At 38.1% G+C, this 17,648-nt stretch overlaps 1 protein-coding gene across 1 annotated transcript in view; it reads left to right on the top strand.

Moving 5' to 3' along the window:
* OTOA (otoancorin) overlaps positions 1 to 16,702 on the top strand; it is a 77,221-nt gene extending 60,519 nt beyond the window's left edge. Inside the window, exons 25-27 of the mRNA XM_056806529.1 lie at positions 1,433 to 1,569; positions 4,244 to 4,341; positions 15,772 to 16,702. Coding sequence (XP_056662507.1) covers positions 1,433 to 1,569; positions 4,244 to 4,341; positions 15,772 to 16,221 — 685 coding nt within the window. The 3' untranslated portion in view covers positions 16,222 to 16,702. The remainder of the gene's footprint in view (positions 1 to 1,432; positions 1,570 to 4,243; positions 4,342 to 15,771) is intronic.
* The last annotated feature ends 946 nt before the right edge of the window (positions 16,703 to 17,648 follow it).

Here is a 17,648-nt window from a genome sequence, read left to right as displayed (position 1 = left end):
AGTGATAATACATGTGTAACCCAGTGGAATTGCTCATCAGCTCTGGGAGGGGGGAAGGAAAGTACGTGAATCATGTAACCGTGGAAAAAAACATTAAATAAAAACATATTTTCTTTTCCCAAATACATGTAATAACAAATTTCCACATATATTTTCTGAAATTATGAGATCTAAATTGTCTCCCTCCCTCCCGTCTCTCCCCTCTCCTGGAGATGGCATAGAACTTACATTCTAATAGAGAAAGAACATATAAAAAGAAGAGGTGGACAGGGAAAGAAGTTTTGTTCTGGGGATATGGAAGAAGGGAAAGAGGGATATACATGCAGTGGCAGGCAGACAGTGAGGTGGCCAAGGTGAATGGCTGAATAGGATGTTAAAATACACAATATCACTAATCAACTGGATTGGACCCTAGGAAAGTCCAGAGATGACTGGGTTAACTTTCCCAGGAAATAAGTTCTAGATTCTAGAAAACCTGGCAAAGAGACTACTGGTCCAGACAGGAAGGAAGAAGCACATGGTATGATGATAGCCTGGCAACCATGGAATGTGAAGCTAAAACAGAATCTGGTGTCTGCTTAATATCTTTCCTCTGCTACAAAGTATTTCCTTATAACTACAGTAAATAATTTTTTTCTAAAAAATAAAACTCACAAAATTAAAAAGTTTTATTAAAAACCAAACATTGAGCTCTCTACAGTGATTTTTCATTTAGATTTCATTCCAGTGCATAAAGTCATACTTTTTTAAATTAAAAACAAACAAACAAACCTTACCTTATGTCTTAGAATCAATACTAAATATCAGTTCCAAGGCAGAAAAGCAGTAAGAGCTGGGCAATTGGAATTAAGTAACTTGCCTAGAGTCACACAGCTAGGAAGTGTCTGAGGTCACATTTGAACTCAGGACCTCCTGTCTCTAGGCCTGGTTCTCTATCCACTGAGCCACCCAACTACTCCAAGTCATAACACTATTTCAGGCAATCCCTTCAAGGTCCATCATGATTCTTTGTCCATTCATTAAAGTTTGATTATAAAGTAGTGAAATTTCAAAAATAAAAATAAAAAAGTTAAATATCAAAATTGATTTTTAAAAACGTACCACAACTTAAGAATTCAAATGAGTCACCTTGGAAAGTCATACACTTATTCTAATCCTTTTTTTTGTGGCAAGAAAAATGTGAAAATATTATCAGTCCCAGAAAGGACACATATCCCATGGTATGGTGCCTTTTTCCAGTTGATGAAGAAAACATGAAACCAGAGACATAAATCATAGATTCTAGATATTTCCTACTTCTTGATCTACTTCCAGCTCTCAGCTCAAGTCAAGGAATTAGATTGGTCAAATAAACCTGGGAAGTGAGATCACATATGAAATATTTTCCTGCAAGGTACACCAACATAACTCTATAACTTTTCTCTTTTCTTAGCATGGTGGTTGCTAGAATTGGTACTCTGTTCTGCAGCACTCCCATCCTGGCAGCATTCAAGAGAAAGGCAGAGGCTGTGTTTGGGGATCCTACTGAGTGGAGCAGTTCAGTGATACAGGAGCTGGGCACCATTGCAGGTAATAGGTGTGCTGTATTCAGATCCAAGCATTTCTCTCCCCACCCTATCCCTACAGTATAATTATGCATAAAAATAAAATTAGAACTCTAAATTTAGACTAGCATGCTAGTGCATGCACTAGCTTGGAACTGCCCTCTTCCTCTAAAGAATGTATTAATTAGACCAGGAAAATGAGTGATTCAAACTGGAGGTAAATGAATGAGCTGAACTCCTACACTAATATATGGTAGCTGGGTGATACAGTGGATCTTCCAGACTGGAGTCTAGAAAATTTGAGTTCAAATCTAGCCTCAGACACTAATTAGCTATGAGACTCTGGGAAAGTCACTTAACTTCCAAGTACCTTCCTCTGATTTCGTAGAGGGAATTTACTGCTCAAGAGTTTCCTGTAGCAGTAAAATCACAGGTGTCACATGAATATGTATTCTTATATATTCTCATTCTCTAATTTTAATATTGATGAGAATATCTGACCATTGAAATATTATATTATTTTTCAACTATTTTTCAGTTGTATCTGACTCTTTATTATCTTTATTATTGGAGCTTCCTTGATAAAAATACTCAAGTGGTTTGCCATCTCCTTCTCTAGCTCATTTTATAGATCAAGGAAACTGAGGCAAAGAGGGTTAAGTGACTTGTCTGGGATCATGTTGCTAATAAATGTCTGAAGCCAGATTTGAACACAGAAAGATGTCTTCCTGACTCCAGACTTGGCACTGTACTGTGCCACCTAGATACCCATTATGTTATTAATTACATTTTACATTATATTATAATATTAAATTATCAGCATTAAATTATTTACTATATTTCTATATATGTTTTATATGTTATATTTATTATAGTATTGTTAATTAATATTATATGTTGTTATATATTAATCATACTATACATTAAAATATATTAGAATAGTAATAATAGTTAACATTTATATAATTTCTACTATGTGCCAGGCATATTCTAAGTACTTTATAAATGTTATCCCATTTGATTCTCACTATAACCCTAGGAGTTAGGTGCTATTATTGCCCCTATTTTACAGATTTACAGAGAAAACTGAAGCAAACAAAGGTTAAGTGACATGCCCAGGGTCACACAGCTAGTCAGTGTCTGAGGCTAGATTTAAATTCAAATCTTTCTAACTCCAAACCTGGAATCCTATCCACTAGGCTACCTATGTATCAGTACACACACACACACACACACACACACACACACACACACACACACACACTAAATATTTTAACTATTTTGTGATATTTTCCTTTGGGAGCCATCCAGCGGTCTCTCTAAGGGTCTAAGGTTTCTCCATCCAAGTGTGACAATCTGGTCAAGTAATGGAGATGAGAGACACTGTGTGCTCAGGCCCACATACTTAGGCATCACACAGTGTTCTGCCATAGCACGGAGGTTTGTTTATTATATAGAGTTTCAAGTATATACTTCTTTGGCACACAATCAATTTTCTACATATATGTTTCCATGGAACTTAACAACAAGACATGTAGCCTAAGGAGATAGTCAACAAAACATTGTTGCTATAGATGAATAACATAAACAGGGTGATCTAGAGGTTAGTTCTTCCTGACCTAGGAGAATCATTGTTACTTTTGATCAGCTTTCCCAATCAATCACAATTACTTAGGAGATGGGTAACAAAACATTTTGTAGCTAGGTACAAGGTTTGAGGGCAATTTAATGACAGACTAGATTTGGGGTTTTCCTCAATTTCCAAGTCACATTTTTCTTGTGTTTTACTCTGGTACTTGGAGATGTTGCTCTGGCTATTGTAACATAACAAACCAGCAAAGTATTCCTGTTGACCTGGGCTTGAAGGTGATTGATGTTCTTGGATAACCTGGCTTGTAATGGAAGTGAAGAGGGAAAGGAGTGGGGTAATGATCTTTAGGTTTTAATTCTGTTAAAATAATCTTTTGGGGGTAATAACCCAGGAGGATTAAAGTGGAATATATATGTAGTGATCCTATAAGTATCTGCTCTCATATTATTTCTCCTGTATTGGGGAGGGAATAATAATCATAACAAGTCCATTAGTAGGGAAAGTTGGAGAGAGAGAAGTCACAGAAGGGGGTTAGTGTAGGGCTTTTGTTCTTGGGAGCTGTCTTGCAGTTCCCAGCTTCCCAGACTGTGACTGTGTCAACCAGTGGGGGGTCTGTTGGCTCCCCGCACTTTTCAATGTTATGATTTGTAGGCAATATATTATTAAGCATATGGGGTGGGAGCAGCTAGATGGCTCAGAGGATTGAGAGCCAGGCCTAGAAATGGGTTCAAATTTGACCTCAGACATTTCCTAGTTATGTGACCCTGGACAAGTCACTTAACCCCCATGGCCTAGCCCTTACTGCTCTTTTGCCTTGGAACCAATACACAGTATTGATTCTAAGACAGAAGGTAAGGATTAAAAAAACAAACAAGCACATAGCCACTTGCATACAGCATAGGCAATACATTAGCAAAATGATTGATATTTACATGTCTTGTTTTTAATGAGTTGTTGCAAAGACTTGTGTCTCTGATAAATACTGAAAAAATATTTTTAGGAATGATTATCATGTGGAAAAGGTGAATCTCTACATTGCACTGCAATGCTAATAAAAAATAGGTGTTCATGAGGGAACAAAGTCATCCAAATTTTTTTCATTTCTTAGCTGGATTAACAAAGGAAGAATTACGTATGCTCGATAAGGATTTAATGCCATATTTCCAGCCATCAGCAATAAAATGCATTCCTGAGGAGATCTTCAAAGTAAGTACTGTGTTCCTAAAGGATAAATAGGAATTTAAGCCATTTCTCATCATACAAGAGTGCAATGAAGAATAAAGTCTTTACTTGGAGGGAATTGGCATCGTTGTATGAATTCTTGTAATAGAGCCAAGTAGTGTCCTTCTTATCATCTTGAGGTGTGAGATTTTTTTTAAGGCAACTGTCCTGAATCGTGTGTGTGTGTGTGTGTGTGTGTGTGTGTGTGTGTGTGTGTGTGTGTGTGTGTGAGAGAGAGAGAGAGAGACAGACAGACAGACAGACAGACAGACAGAGAAAGAGAGAGAGAGAGAGGGAGAGGAAGTGGGAGAGGGAGGGTGTGTGTTAGGGAGATTGGTAAATTGTTAGTATAGGGATTATTGGAGTTGAGTTCACAGATCTAAAGCTGGAAGGAACATTAGAGGGCATCTAGTCCAATTCTCTCATTTTAGAAATGAGGAAACCAAGTACCAGAGAAATTAAATGACTTCCCACATTCACTCTACTTGTAAATAGCAGAACCTAGATGCAGGTCCCAGGCCCAAGCACCACTTAAATGTTCCACTTTCATCACTGTCCACTGCCCCATGCAGTTATTGTTGCTGTTGTTGCCATTCAGAAGTTTCAGTCATGTCCAACTCTTGGTGACCCCATTTGGGTTTTTCTTGGCAAAGATACTGGAATGGTTTGTCATTTCCTTCTTTGGCTCATTTATAGATGAAGAAACTGAGGCAAAGAGGGTTAAGTTACTTGCCCAGACTCACACAGTAAGTTTGTATTCAGGTCTTCCTGATTCCAGTTCCATCCATTGCACCACCTGGCTGCCCCTTATTACCCTTGAAAAAGACTGTCTACCAATCCTGGGCAATTGCCTTGAACAAATGTTCATTATGGTATATAACTAGGCATTGTTATTGTCACTTTTAACCATCAGTCTTAAAAAATAGGAGGGCAGGTCAGTGAAAAACAAGAAACATTTTAGGGAATCTCCTATGTGTAAAGTATTATGTTAAGCCTTGAGAGAGATACAAAGAAAAGGAAAATGCCATGCTATTGTTCCTCAAAGACCTTATAATCTAGCAGGGGGAATAGAAAAGAACAAAAATAACTATAATATAAAATGTAACACATTAAGTACAGTAGAGTAGAACAAATTGCTCTAAGAAAGATCATATTTTGATGCTTTGAAAGGTCACAAGTGGAAACTTCTTCCCTCGGTATGAATCACAAACTCTCCACGAACTCTTTTTGTCCATACCCATCCCCTATGGAGAGTCTTCCTCAAATGCTAGAGACTTTCCTTTGGGTCTTTTAATATTTTACAAGTGTCAGAGCAACATTCAGGCCACCTTTTTACCCCCTGATTTTCCATTTATCACACTTTCTGGTCTACGATGTCTTCTATACCAGCACCTTTGGTGGAAGGGCTTGTTACAGTCTTTTCAGGGATGCTCATCCACCTTTAATGTCCACCTGTCAAGCCACCTCTCCCCTGTGGCTCTAAGTAGTTATAGCATGCACTGCACCACAGCCTGGTAAAATGGTCTCAGCAGACAACCAACCAGATTGAAGGCAGCCATCAGACTTCAAACCCATCAGGGAGCATGTGAAACTTCTCCTGGCTGAATGGATATATAAGAAAAATATCATTGCTACAGCCATGAAACTGGCTTAAATGAGGGCTGTGGCACATTTAGAAATGCCAAGGTCATTCGTTGTATCCATTGATAGTTGTCAGCTTCTGTCTTGCCACTCTGGGTACCAAAGACTCTGAAAGAGAGATGGAGGCCATCAACTGAGCAACTTTGCCTAACTTACATCAAATTCATGAATAAGTCCAGAGATCACACTTTATCCTGCCTCCAACATCTGATGTCATTGGTTTGCTTTGAAAATGAAGGAGGGTGGGGGCAGCTGCTCAGTGGATTGAGTCAGACCTAGAGATGGGAGATCCTAGGTTCAAATCTGGCCTCAGATACTTCCTAGCTGTGTGACCCTGGGCAAGTCACTTAACCCCCATTGACTAGCCCTTATTGCTCTTTAAAAAAAAAGGAAGGAAGGGAAAAAATGAAGGATGAACAACGATAACAATACCAAACATTTTTTCTTTCCATTGCTATGGGATCTCTTTAATTCTTAATCTTCTAAGATCTCAATGTTCTATATTTTGTAACTAGCATCTCTGAAGGAATATCAGTGTTAAAAATATGATCTTTGATAGCCAGGGGATAGCTTGTTAGCCTTAAAATGCATTGCACAATTCTCCAAATGCAATTCAGTCCATTTCCTTCTTCTTCTTCAATTGAGGGCTCAATCTATTGTCTAGCTTCAGTGACTATCCAAGATAGATGTAAGTAGGTTGCCCAACTGAATGTCACAATCTGGACAATACTCATGTATAATCAACTTTTTTTCCTGTGCTTTACACATTTTCTGTGTGGATGGCTAAGCCAACTTCTTTCAAGTAGTCATGGATCTCATTAAGATGGATCTATAATGCTTTAGGCCTCTATGTAACCAGATCAATGTCATCTACAAAAAACTAGCATCTGGAGAATCTTACCATTTATAATAAACCCTTCCTCCATTTAAGCTTTGTGCAAGACATTTTTCTTAATACCTGTGGTGAGCATCTGTCTCCCTATTTTACATTTTACATCCCATTTCATGTGATAATCAGAAGATTATTTAGCAAACTTATCTTTATCAGTGTATCTAGTAACATTTCCATGGGAGACACCTTGTTGGAAGAGAGTTTTAAGACTACATTTTGTTATACCAAGTCAAAGTTTTTTTGTAATCAAGAAACAATAAATGGTGGGATCTTGTATTCCATTACACCAGTCATTATTTATGGAATCATGAAGATACAGTCTTCTATAGGGAAAAGTTCCTCTTTTCGTGTTCCCTATTCATATTTTCATCAAGGATACTCTTGATACGTACATAAATCAATCTTTTATTATTTTGTTTTGTTTTGTTTACTTTTAAACATTATTTTATTTGGTCATTTTCAAATATTATTCATTGGAAAACAAAGGTCATTTTCTTTTCCTCCCCGCCCCTCCCGCCACACCTCCCATAGCCGAGACGTGCGATTCCACTTGGTATCACATGTGTCCTTGATCTGAATCCATTTCCATGTTGTTGGTATTTGCATTAGAGTGTTCCATTAGAATCTCTCATCAATCATATCCCCTCAAGCCCTAGTTGCCTTTCCTCTGTGTTTTTACTCCCACAGTTTGTCCTCTGCTTGTGGGTAGTGTTTTTTCTCCCAGATCCCTGCAGATTGTTCAGGGACGTTGCATTGACACTAATGAAGAAGTCCATTACATTCGATTGTACCACAGTATATTAGTCTCTGGGTACAATGTTTTCTTGGTTCTGCTTCTTTCGCTCTGCATCACTTCCTGGAGGTTGTTCCAATCTCCATGGAATTCTTCCATTTTATTATTCCTTTTAGCACAATAGTATTTCATCATCAACATATACCACAATTTGTTCAGCCATTCCCCAATTGAAGGGCATCCCCTCATTTTCCAATTTTTGGCCACCACAAAGAGCGAAGCTATGAATATTCTTGTGCAAGTCTTTTTCCTTCTTATCTCTTTGGGGTACAACCCAGCAGTGCTGGATCAAAAGGCAGACAGTCCTTTATCGCCCTTTGGGCATAGTTCCAAATTGCCCTCCAGAATGGCTGGATCAATTCACAACTCCACCAGCAATGAATTAATGTCCCTACTTTGCCACATCACCTCCAGCATTCATTACTTTCCTTTGCTGTCATGTTAGCCAATCTGCTAGGTGTGAGGTGATACCTCAGAGTTGTTTTGATTTGCATCTCTCTGATTATAAGAGATTTAGAACACTTTTTCATGTGCCTATTAATAGTTTTGATTTCTTTAACTGAAAATTGCCTATTCATGTCCCTAGCCCATTTATCAATTGGAGAATGGCTTGATTTTTTGTACAATTGATTTAGCTCTTTGTAAATTTGAGTAATTAAACCTTTGTCAGAGGTTTTTGTTATGAAGATTGTTTTCCAATTTGTTGCTTCCCTTTTAATTTTAGTTACATTGGTTTTGTTTGTTCAAAAATTTTTTAATTTGATGTAGTCAAAATTATTTACTTTACATTTTGTGACGCTTTCAAGTCTTGCTTAGATTTAAAATCTTTCCCTTCCTAAAGGTCTGACATGTATACTATTCTGTGTTCACCTAATTTATTTGTAGTTTCCTTCTTTATGTTCAAGTCATTCACCGATTCAGAGTTTATCTTGGTGTAGGATGTGAGGTGTTGATCCACACTATTTTCCAATTTTCCCAGCAGTTTTTATCAAATAGTGGATTTTTATCCCCAAAACTGGGGTCTTTGGGTTTGTCATAGACTGTCTTGCTGAGGTCATTTACCCCAAGTCTATTCCACTGATCCTCCTTTCTGTCTCTTAGCCAGTACCATATTGTTTTGATGACCACTGCTTTATGGTATAGTTTGAGATCTGGGACTGTAAGTCCTCCTTCCTTTGCATTTTTTTCATGATTTCCCTGGATATCCTTGATCTTTTGTTCTTCCAAATGAACTTAGTTATATTTTTTTCTAATTCAGTAAAGAAGTTTTTTGGTAGTACAATGGGTATGGCACTAAATAAATAATTTGGGTAGGATTGTCATTTTTATTATGTTAGCTCATCCCACCCACGAGCAATGTTTTTCCAATTGTTTAGATCTAGTTTTAACTGTTTGGAGAGTGTTTTGTAGTTGTGTTCATATAGTTCCTGTGTTTGTCTTGGCAGATAGATTCCTAAGTATTTTATATTGTCTGGGGTGATTTTAAATGGAAGTTCTCTTTCTAATTCTTGCTGCTGAAATGGGTTAGAGATATATAGAAATGCTGATGACTTATGCGGGTTTATTTTGTATCCTGCAACTTTGCTAAAGTTGTTGATTATTTCTACTAGCTTTTTGGTTGATTCTCTAGGATTCTTTAAGTAAACCATCAATATCGTATGCAAAGAGTGATACCTGGGTCTCTTAATTGCCAATTTTAATATCTTCAATTTCTTTTTCTTCTATAATTGCTACTGCTAGTGTTTCTAGTACAATGTTAAGTAATAGAGGTGATGATGGGCATCCTTGTTTTACTCCTGATCTTATTGGGAAGGCTTCTAGTTTATCCCCATTGCAGATGATGTTTGCTGATGGTTTTAGATATATTCTGTTTATTATTTTTAGGAAAGGCCCTTCGATTCCTATATTTTCTAGTGTTTTCAATAGGAACAGGTGTTGTATTTTATCAAAGGCTTTTTCTGCATCTATTGAGATAATCATGTGATTTTTGTCGATTTGCTTGTTAATATGGTCAATTATGTGGATGGTTTTCCTAATATTGAACCATCCTTGCATTCCTGGTATGAATCCTGCCTGTTAATAGTGGATAACCCTTGTGATGACTTGCTGGAGTCTTTTTGCTAGTATCCTATTTAAGATTTTTGCATCTATATTCATTAGGGAGATTGGTCTATAGTTTTTTTCTCTGTTTTTGACCTGCCTGGCTTTGGGATCAGTACCATGTTTGTTTTGTAAAATGAATTTGGTAGAACTCCTTCTTGGCTTATTCTATCAAATAGTTTGTATAATATTGGGATTAGTTGTTCTTTGAATGATAGAATTCATTTGTGAATCCATCTGGACCTGGGGATTTTTTCTTAGGGAGCTCTTTGATGGCTTATTCAATTTCTTTTTCTGATATGCAGTTGTTTAGGTAATTTATTTCTTCCTCTTTTAGTCTAGGCAATTTATATTTTTGTAAGGATTCATCCATATCACCTAGATTGCCATATTTGTTGCCATATAATTGGGCATAGTAGTTTTTAATAATTGCCTTAATTTCCTCTTCATTAGAGGTGAGGTCTCCCTTTTCTTCTTGGATACTGTCAATTTGGTTTTTTCTTTCCTTTTTTTAATTAGACTGACTAGTACTTTGTCTATTTTATTTGTTTGTTCAAAGTACCAGCTTCTAGTCTTATTTATTAAATCAATAGTTCTTTGACTTTCAATTTTATTAATTTCTCCTTTGATTTTTAGGATATCTAATTTAGTCTTCATCTGAGGATTTTTAATTTGTTTGCTTTCTAATTTTTTAATTTGCATGCCCAAATCTTTGACCTCTTCCCTTCTTAATTTGTTAATATATGAACTCAAGGATATAAATTTGCCCCTGAGTACTGCTTTGGCTGCATCCCATAGGTTTTGAAAGGATGTCTCATCATTGTCATTTTCTTCAATGAAGTTATTAATTGTTTCTACGATTTGTTCTTTAACCGGTTTTGGAGAATTGTATTGTTTAATTTCCAATTAATTTTTGATTTACCTCCCCATGTTCCCTTACTAATTACTATTTTAATTGCATTGTGATCTGAGAAGGTTGTATTTATTATTTCTGCTCTTTTGCACTTGTTTGCAATGTTTTTATGCCCTAATACATGGTCAGTTTTGTGACTGTACCATGTGCTGCTGAAAAGAAAGTATATTCCTTTTTGGCCCTATTTATTTTTCTCCACATGTCTACTAACTCTAATTTTTCTAAGATTTCATTCACTTCTCTTACCTCTTTCTTATTTATTTTTTTGGTTTGATTTATCTAGTTCAGATAGAGCAAGGTTCAGGTCTCCCACTAGTATAGTTTTTCTATCTATTTCGTCCTTGAGCTCCTCTAGTTTCTCCTTTAGAAATGTGGATGCTATGCCATTTGGTGCATACATGTTGAGTACAGATATTTCCTCATTGTCTATACTGCCTTTTATCAGGATGTAATTACCTTCCCTATCTCTTTTAACTAGATTTATTTTTACTTTGGCTTTGTCAGATATCATGATTGTGATTCCTGCCTTCTTTTTATCAGTTGATGCCCAATAGATTTAGCTCCACCCTCTTACTTTCACCCTAAGCGTATCTACCTTCCTCATGTGTGTTTCTGGTAGACAGCATATGGTAGGGTTTTGGATTCTAATCCACTCTGCTATTCACTTGCATTTTATGGGTGAGTTCATTCCATTCACATTCAGAGTTATGATTACTAGCTGTGTATTTTCCAGCATTTTGATTTCTACTCCTGGTCCTGCCTTTTCTTCTTTCACTATTTCCTTCTACAACAATGTTTGTTTTTAGTCAGTCCCCCTAGTTCCCACCCTTATTTTACTTCCCTTTCTACCCCCTCCCTTCTTATTCCCCCCTTTATTTTCTCTGTAGTCTTTCTAAAATTATCCCCTCACCCCCTCCCTCCCTTGTACAGATTCCCTCCCCACCAGTCCATTTGTTACCCTTCTACTCCTGTATAGGGTGCAAATCTATTCTCTGCCCCAATGGATTGGATTGTTCTTTTCTCTTTGGGTCAATTTCAAAGCACGTAAGAGTTGAGTATTTCCTATCTCTGACCTCTTTACCCTTCCAGTGTATTGATGTTCTCCCCCCTCCCACCACAAGCTTCTTTGTGACGTATAAATTTACCCCATGTTTCTTTTCCCATTTCTTTTAATATTAACCTATTTTTAGCCCTAGTTATATATATATACATACACATACAAATGTGTATGTATTTATGCATGCATATATCTATACACCTATTTATGTCTTGTCCTTTCATCCTATACAGTTTGTCACTGTTCCTTCTAAGTGTAATTCTTTTAGTTGCCCAGGTAATAACAACAGTTTTTAAGAGTTACCAATGACCTCTTTTCTCATAGGGATACATATCATTTTAACTTATTGAGTCTCTTAAAAATTTTTGTGTGTGTGTTTTGTTTTGTTTTTCTTTTTTCCCTCTTTTTTAATTACCTTTTGATGGTTCTCTTGAGTTCTGTGCTTGGACATCAAATTTTCTGTTCAGGCCCGGTCTTTTCTTTATGAATTCTTAGAATTCTTCTATTTTGTTGAATGACCATACTTTCCCCTGTAAGAATATAGTCAGTTTTGCTGGGTAGTTGATTCTTGGTTGTAGACCTAGTTCCCTTGCTTTCCAGAATATCATATTCCATGCCTTTCAGTCCTTCAGTGTGGATGCAGCCAGATCCTGCATTGTCCTCACTGTGGTTCCATGGTATCTGAATGACTTCTGCTTGGCAGCTTGTAATATCTTTTCTTTGGTTTGATAGTTCTTGAATTTGGCTATAACATTCTTGGGTGTTCGTCAGTTGGGGATTAAGTACAGGAGGTGATCTGTGGATTCTTTCCATCTCCACTTTTCCTTCTTGTTCTAGGATATCGGGGCAGTTTTCTTTAATAATTTCCTGTAGTATTATGTCCAGGCTTTTTCTTTTGTCATGGTCTTCTGGTAGACCAATGATTCTTAAATCGTCTCTCCTTGACCGATTTTCTAAATCCTCTGTTTTGTGAATGAGATGCTTCATATTTTCCTCAATTTTTTCATTCTTTTGGTTTTGTTTTATAGTGTCCTGCTGCCTTGTGAGGTCACTTAATTCTAGTTGTTGTATCCTGGTTCTTAAAGACTGGATTTCATCCCTGGCTTTTTGGTTATCCTTTTCCTTCTGGTCTGATTTTCTTTGGAGGTCATCTTTCATCCACTTTACCTTGTCTTTCATCTCCTTTTTCTCATCTTTCATCTTCTTCACCTCATCTTTCATCTCCTTTGCCTCATTTTCCAGCTGGTTGATTTTTACTTTCAAGACACTATTTTCTGTTTCCAGATGACTTAGCTTACTTTTTAAGTTCTTTTCCCAATTGTCTTCAGTTTCTCTTAATTGTGTTTTGAATTGCATTTTCAGTTCTTCCACAGCCTGTATCCAATTCGCTGGGATTTCTGATTTATCATTTGCTGATCCCTCTCCCTCTGTTCTGTTCATTGTGTAGAAGTTGTCTATTATAATTTCTTTCTTCTTTTTCTGTTGTTTGCTTGTATTTACCCCTTCTTTGCTCCCCGTATTTGTCTGTGCTCTTGCTCCTCTCATTTTTTTTTGTTTTGGGGCTTTCTGTCAGTCTCCCCTCTTGGAGGTTTTTCAGATATCTCAGTGCAGTCTCTGGGGGAGGAATGTTGGCTTCCCTGTCCTCTAGAGGCTTTTGATTGGATTAAGTTCAGCTGGGTTGGGCTGTATGTGCTCTGAGGCTGAAAACTCCTGGAAGGCTAGAGCCAAATGGAAGGTCTCAGCCGCCCAGGCTCTCTCCAGTTCTCTCCAGCTGCTTCCCCACCACCTGCGTTCCACGCTCTGAGCCTGGCACAGCCCTGTCCGCAAGGTACACCCTCTAGACCAGTGCCTTTGCCTACCCAGAGGTTCCTGTCCTTGCAGGAGGCCCAGCACTCTATGGGGGGAGGGGTCCTGGCCTCCCTGAGCTCTGAGGACTCCTGATGGGATTTGGTTCAACTGGGTTGGTCTGGATGTGCCCCAAGGCAAAAACCTCAGGTAATGCTGGAGCCAAATGGAAGGACCCAGCCCCCAGGGCTGCCAGCTCTTCAATCTCTCTCTGGCTGCTTCCTTGCCGCCTGTGTTAGACACTCTGAGCATGGCACAGCTCTGCTCTCAAGGTACACACTCCAGACCATCACCTTTGCCCTCCCAGAGGTTCCCACTGCCTCTGGGGGCTCATCGCTCTGGGTTGGGGGGAGGGATCCTGGGACTTTCCCTTTGCCTTCCCCTTATACCCGAGTGTTCTTGGATTCTGGCTTTGGGGGGGGCATACCTTTTGGATTGAGTCCACAGGACGGTTCCTTGCCTCTGTCTTGTTGTTAGGTTTGATTTTCAGTCCCCTAAGAGCATTTAGTTTGTGATCAATAAGGAAGGGTTTTCAGAGGTCTGAACTACTGCTGCTCCTAAGCTGCCATCTTGACTCTGCCTCATAAATCAATCTTTTAAACACTTTATACTGCTGAGAAAATACCCCTATGAGTCAGTAGTTACTGATGTCTTCTTGATTGCCTTATTTTTGGTACTAATCTTGTTTATGAGCTTTCCCATTCGTTTGTGTACGTCACTTCTCTCATTCGTTACATCTTTAAAAATTGATCTTGGGGGCAGCTGAGTTGCTCAGTGGATTGAGAGCCAGACCTAGAGATGGGAGGTCCTGGGTTCAAATCTGGCCTCAGACACTTCCCAGCTGTGTGACCCTGGGCAAGTCACTTAACCCCCATTGCCTAGACCTTACCTCTCTTCTGCCTTGGAACCAATACACAGTATTGATTCCAAGACAGAAAGTAAGGGTTTAAAAAAAATTGGTCTGAGTACTTTTTAAATCATCTCCTTTAGGATGGTTTTAATTGTCTGAGTATGTATTTGATTAGGTCTAGGTGTTTTCCCTAAATTTATTTCCTTGAGTGCTATGTCTAGTTCCTTATCAGCGCATCAGGTATTCTGAGTTGCTAGATTCCAAAAGAGCCTTTTTTCTTCTGTGCTCATGACTGACTGGGCCAATATTACTGTAGAAGCTGAAGGTAATTTCACAGATCAAGGGCCATTTTGTATTTTTAGCTATTCATGAGCCATCGTGGTCAAAGAATTCATCATCTACTAGCTAACCTATTGTTGATGTGTTTCCTTTTTTTTAAAGACTGATACTCATATAGAAGATATAGTCTATTTCTAGGACCATTTAGAAGCCTTTCCTGCTTGGTAGAACCTTCATTCTTGGCAGAGTGCTTGCCTCTGTTAGTATAACCTTATCGAATGAACTTAGGGTTACCTCAACACTACAATAAAGTATCAGAATAGGAATTTTATGGAGGTTATTTGTAATAACTAATAATCATATATGTCTTAAAATTAATGTGCGTATGAGAAAGTATATAGCTTATTCTTCAGTGGAATTGCTCGTTGGCTTTGGTAGTAGCCCTAATATTATGCCCATTTTATAGATGAAAAAATGGAGGCTATCCCTTGAATCAGTTATTTGTGTATATGGTATATCCTCCCTGAAAGCATTCTGATCCATCTTTCTTTGTATCTCCAGTACCTTGAACATAGTACACATTTAATAAATATTTGTTGAGTTTAACTGCCTTGCTGAAAATTGCTGAGATTATATAAAACAGAGGTCCTTACCCTTTTGTGTGTGTCCTGGATCCCTTTGGCAGTCTAGAGAAGACAATAAACACCTTCTCAGAATAATATGTTTAAATGAATAAAATAAACTTCTTAGACTTACCAATCTATATATTAAATATATTAACTATAAAACTGTATGTTTAAAACATTGTTATTAATTTTATACATTATTAATAATTTTATACAATATTATTAAAATATATTTTTTAAGCTCACGGACCCAGGTTAAGAACATGGCTTAAGAATGTAACTGTTGGGCAGAGCAAAGAAAGAGCGCGGGAGGTTGGAAGGAGGTTCTTTTCAAGGGACATTAGATCTGAAAGACCTCTAGTGTTTGAAGTTTAAGGTGGCGTGTTCTGAGGGTGTTTCGTTCCTTTGCCATGCTCCAGGAACTGTCTCCAGAGCAGATCTTCCATTTGGGTCCTGAGAATGCCGCTTGGGTAACAGAGCCCCAGAGGAGACACCTCAACATGCTGCAGCTGCAGAGTCTCCAGTTGGCACTAGATGGCGCCAAGACCAGGTTCCAACTAGAAGCACCACTGAACATGGGCACCACCAGCGTTACACATTTCCCTTCCTCTGACTGTGAGCAAAACCACATTTCTGTTCCTTCTTCCTTCCCCCATAACAGACACATAGGCAATACACTGCACCAGAGGGTGATGTTCTCCACACCGAGCACAACGAAATTTCCCACAGTCCCTCCTCCTCTTTCCTTGACTAAGTTATTCCAAAAACAGTGGCAAATTGGAGTAAATAAGCTGGGCTCAAGTTTTAGGGGGTCCCACGTACCTGGAGTGACCATTGGCTTGCCAGTGATTCCAGGACAAGGGAGGTAGCTTCTGCCGGCTGCTAACAAACTAGATCTCTTCCATGAGTGTGCACAAGATCAATCCTTCTTTTGAAAGACAGAGCCATAGATCAAGGGAAAGCCCATGGAATTGTGTTATTATACCCTTCCCCATACTCTTTAGGGTCCATGATTACTCTTCTCCTTCAAGACTGCCCCTGATTTTTCATTTTAACCCCAGTTTCACATGGAAGAAAATGTAGGGAGGGAGTGAGAGTATGGAGTAAGAGAGAGGAGATACTGTACAATTTGTACAGAGTCCCACATCAACTTAGAGATGCCCTTGGATATCATGCCCACCTGCGACTCCCCTGCCCTGGTTTGATATTTCTTCCCCTTTCATTGAGTGTACTTCCAGATCCTAGGATATAATTGATGGATTATTGATGATATATAAGTAAATGATAAGGTATAGATGCCAGAGGCATCATGATGGGTTGGATAGAGAGCTGGCTCTACAATCAAAAAGACTTGGGCCCATTTTACCTCTTATACCTGCAGACTATGCAACCAAGGGCTAGTTACCAAACATCTCAGTGCTCTGGGCCACTATCTAAAATTATAAAGTGCACAATACTTGCCTTTTCTGTATAGGGAGAAGCTCTGTTCTCATTAGAAGTTGTTTATGCCAAAGAATAAAGATCTGTTACTATATATGCATATCCTGTTGCTATGCAGTTTCACTGAATGTCCCCCATATCTCAAATTTTCTCCCTCTTTTTCTCTGCCTCCTGGATTTTCTGACTTCCTTTAGGTCTCAGCTAAAATCCCATTTTCTGGCAGAAGCATTTCCCAGGCCCCCTTAATGCCTGTGACTTCCCTCTTAGATTATGTCCACTTTATTTTGCATTTATATGGTTTGCATTTTGTCTCCCTCATTAGAAAGTGGATTCCTTGAAAGCATTAACTTTTTTTTGCCTTTCTTTGTACCCCCAACATTTAGTTAGTACATAGTGGGTGCCTCATAAATTTGTTATTTTGACATGATATAAATATGATCAATATTAGGGAATAGAATCATGGCAATTCCCCCTTATTTCTTACCTGTCCCACATAAACTAATGATTCAGGTTGTTATTTCTAGACTACAAATACTTACATATATCACCTGGCTTGATTTGATTGTTGGTACCTATGTATATTTGTGTATTCTAGAAATTGCCTGAATCAACATTTAAGATTGAGAGGGCATAAAAAGAGGAATTCCATAAATTCTATCCCCAATCATGTTTATATTCCCTTATCCTCAACCCCATCTCTTTGTTCAGGAATTTAGAGAGAAGGGGGAGAAAGAAAGAAATAGAATGAAAAGGGAAACATAGAAAAATGTTAGATGCCTCCTCAGAAGCTAGAATGGAGTCAAGGCTGCAAGAAGAAATTCTGGAGAATTATTTCTCCTTCTTCATTAGCATATTA

The sequence above is a fragment of the Monodelphis domestica genome, chromosome 7 (assembly GCF_027887165.1).
Source record: "Monodelphis domestica isolate mMonDom1 chromosome 7, mMonDom1.pri, whole genome shotgun sequence".
Classification (NCBI taxonomy): domain Eukaryota; kingdom Metazoa; phylum Chordata; class Mammalia; order Didelphimorphia; family Didelphidae; genus Monodelphis; species Monodelphis domestica.
Note: the sequence above shows the minus strand (reverse complement) of the source record. Positions and strands in the feature narration are given on the sequence as shown.